The sequence below is a fragment of the Lottia gigantea genome, assembly GCF_000327385.1.
Source record: "Lottia gigantea unplaced genomic scaffold LOTGIsca_199, whole genome shotgun sequence".
Lineage (NCBI taxonomy): Eukaryota > Metazoa > Mollusca > Gastropoda > Lottiidae > Lottia > Lottia gigantea.
This window is the reverse complement of record NW_008708395.1, coordinates 172,959-175,253: the sequence shown is the minus strand read 5'-3', so window position 1 is coordinate 175,253 and position 2,295 is coordinate 172,959. Positions and strand designations below refer to the sequence as shown.

Sequence of the window (2,295 nt, the reverse complement as noted above, 5' to 3'; positions counted from 1 at the left end):
ACAATATGATTACTGACTGTTGTGACATGTCACAGTTATTTGACATTATGATAACTGACTAGTGAGACTTCATAGTTATTGGACATAATGATAACTGATTAGTGTGATATAGACGTATGGCAGTTATTTGACATTATTATAACTGACTAGTGTGACATAGACATGTCGCAGTTATTTGACATTATGATAACTGACTAGTGAGACTTCATAGTTATTGGACATAATGATAACTGATTAGTGTGATATAGACGTATGACAGTTATTTGACATCATGATAACTGACTAGTGTGACAGACATATCACATTTATTTGACATTATGATAACTGACTAGTGTGACATAGACGTATGACAGTTATTTGACATTATGATAACTGACTAGCACTATATTAGTTATTGACATTATGATAACTGACTGGTGTGACACCGTTATTTGAAATTATGATAACTGACTAGCACTCTCACAGTTATTGACATTATGATAACTGAATAGCACTATCATAGTTATTGACATTATGATGGATGAAAAAGGTGCGATATCACAGTGATTATTCAAGGATTCCTACATCTTAAATATAAACGGGGAAAATACCAACCACAAGTCTTCGCACAAGTTTCTAAGTCAGGGAAGTTATTTTCATTCTCATGGCACCCGCCAAACATGAATTTCATACATCTTTTCATTGTGGCGTTATAGTAATATTTTGGCATTAGAGCACGACATGGACCCACCTCAGCCGATTGCATGCATCCTGAAATAAAGATAAGGGTAAGGTTACTTATTACAATTCACCTTCACAATGCCAAGGCATAACAAACTCCTTCTAATACCTTGACATCATTGTCACTTTTCGTGTATTGTACCAAAAGATTCAACATTCTTACTGATCATGTCAGAATATTGGTAATATCTGCACATCAGTCAATACGTTTTGTCAATTGTAGACTCATCGGACGTGACGATGTCATTTTGATAAGAGATACAAATAGTTCAAATGATTTTATATAAGTTGGATTAACATAAATTTTGAATATTGTCTTTCTTTAACACTTATGTAGGGGATTTGTGTATATATGTTATATAATTGTATGTGTATTCCCGAATTGTCTATATTAGTAACTAACATAACTCCTGTTGTTTACATTCAACCGGAAGTAGGGTTTCTTCTAGATTACAGGGCTGTACTATAATACGCACGTGCAGTGTGCAACCTCGTTAGGTATAAAAGTACATACTTCAGCATTATTTAGTTATTATTCGGTCGTGGGCTGGGATTTGGGGAGTTTGGCTCTGTAAGCTTGGTCTGTGGGAGTTACAACACTCCGCTCACAGATTTAAGTGTTTACAGATGGTTAGTTTGTAACTATCTGACTATTCGGCTTGTGGTCTAAATTTATCCCCGGGATGGGTGGACTCTAGCTAGGTAATCTACTACGGGAACTTAAACGTTCCGCTCTAGTAGTGAACCTGTTCTAAATAAGCTCGGAACGTTTTTTGTAAATGTTTTCATAATGTCTTGCCAAATGTGTTCGTTTTTTGAACGTATTTAATATAAGTCATTCAATCCCTCCTCCAACACTTAAAAACGTACAAAAACAAATATTCAAAACCTACGTGGGTTCATATTATATACCGTTCCGTTCTTATTTCTTGTGGTTGGAGTCGTCGGGTACTTCTGACAACAGACGCCTCGGCCACTTCTCATGTCGACGATAACACACTTGTGTTTGGTGGCGTCAGCACATGATGTGTTGATATCACATCCACTAATAGCTGTGCCATATTGACACACATCCAGTAGTGGTGCTGGTGTTGTAGTTGTTGTTGTTGTTGTTGTTGTAGTAGTGGTTGTCTGAAGCCTTGGTACCACTTCATCTGAAAATCAAATTCAAAATGGCGCACTTCCTTTGCTCAAATAGAACTGCCATTGTTGTTGGTCGTGATCATTTTGTATCGGAACGATGAATGGCATTCGGAATTAAAATGACATTCATAGACGTTAAACAGTCATTAATTTTACACAGGCAGCCCATAGACTCGTGCAATACAACTGCAGACTTAATGTCTTAATATTCTAGTGCACAACCATGATAGGCTATCGCCGAAAAGGGTTGGGTATTTTAAAAATCTGACAATCCTTGTGGAATCACCTTGTCGATGAACATGTCCTTGATAAAAATTAACGAGGATACTATAAAATTTAGTTGACAAGGCTATGATTTAGTATATCTTACCTTTCACACAATGTGGATAAGGGAAAAAAAGCCATGCTATCTTCATAGTAGATTCACAATGG

The 2,295-nt window shown here is 36.3% G+C and overlaps 1 protein-coding gene across 1 annotated transcript; it reads right to left on the bottom strand.

Annotated features, from left to right (window-relative positions):
• Positions 1-550: 550 nt before the first annotated feature.
• On the bottom strand, positions 551-748 carry LOTGIDRAFT_143329 (hypothetical protein; the record flags this gene model as incomplete). Its single annotated transcript, XM_009053072.1, has 1 exon — positions 551-748. A coding segment is annotated over one exon (198 nt), but the record flags the coding sequence as incomplete, so codon positions are not given.
• Positions 749-2,295: the final 1,547 nt, after the last annotated feature.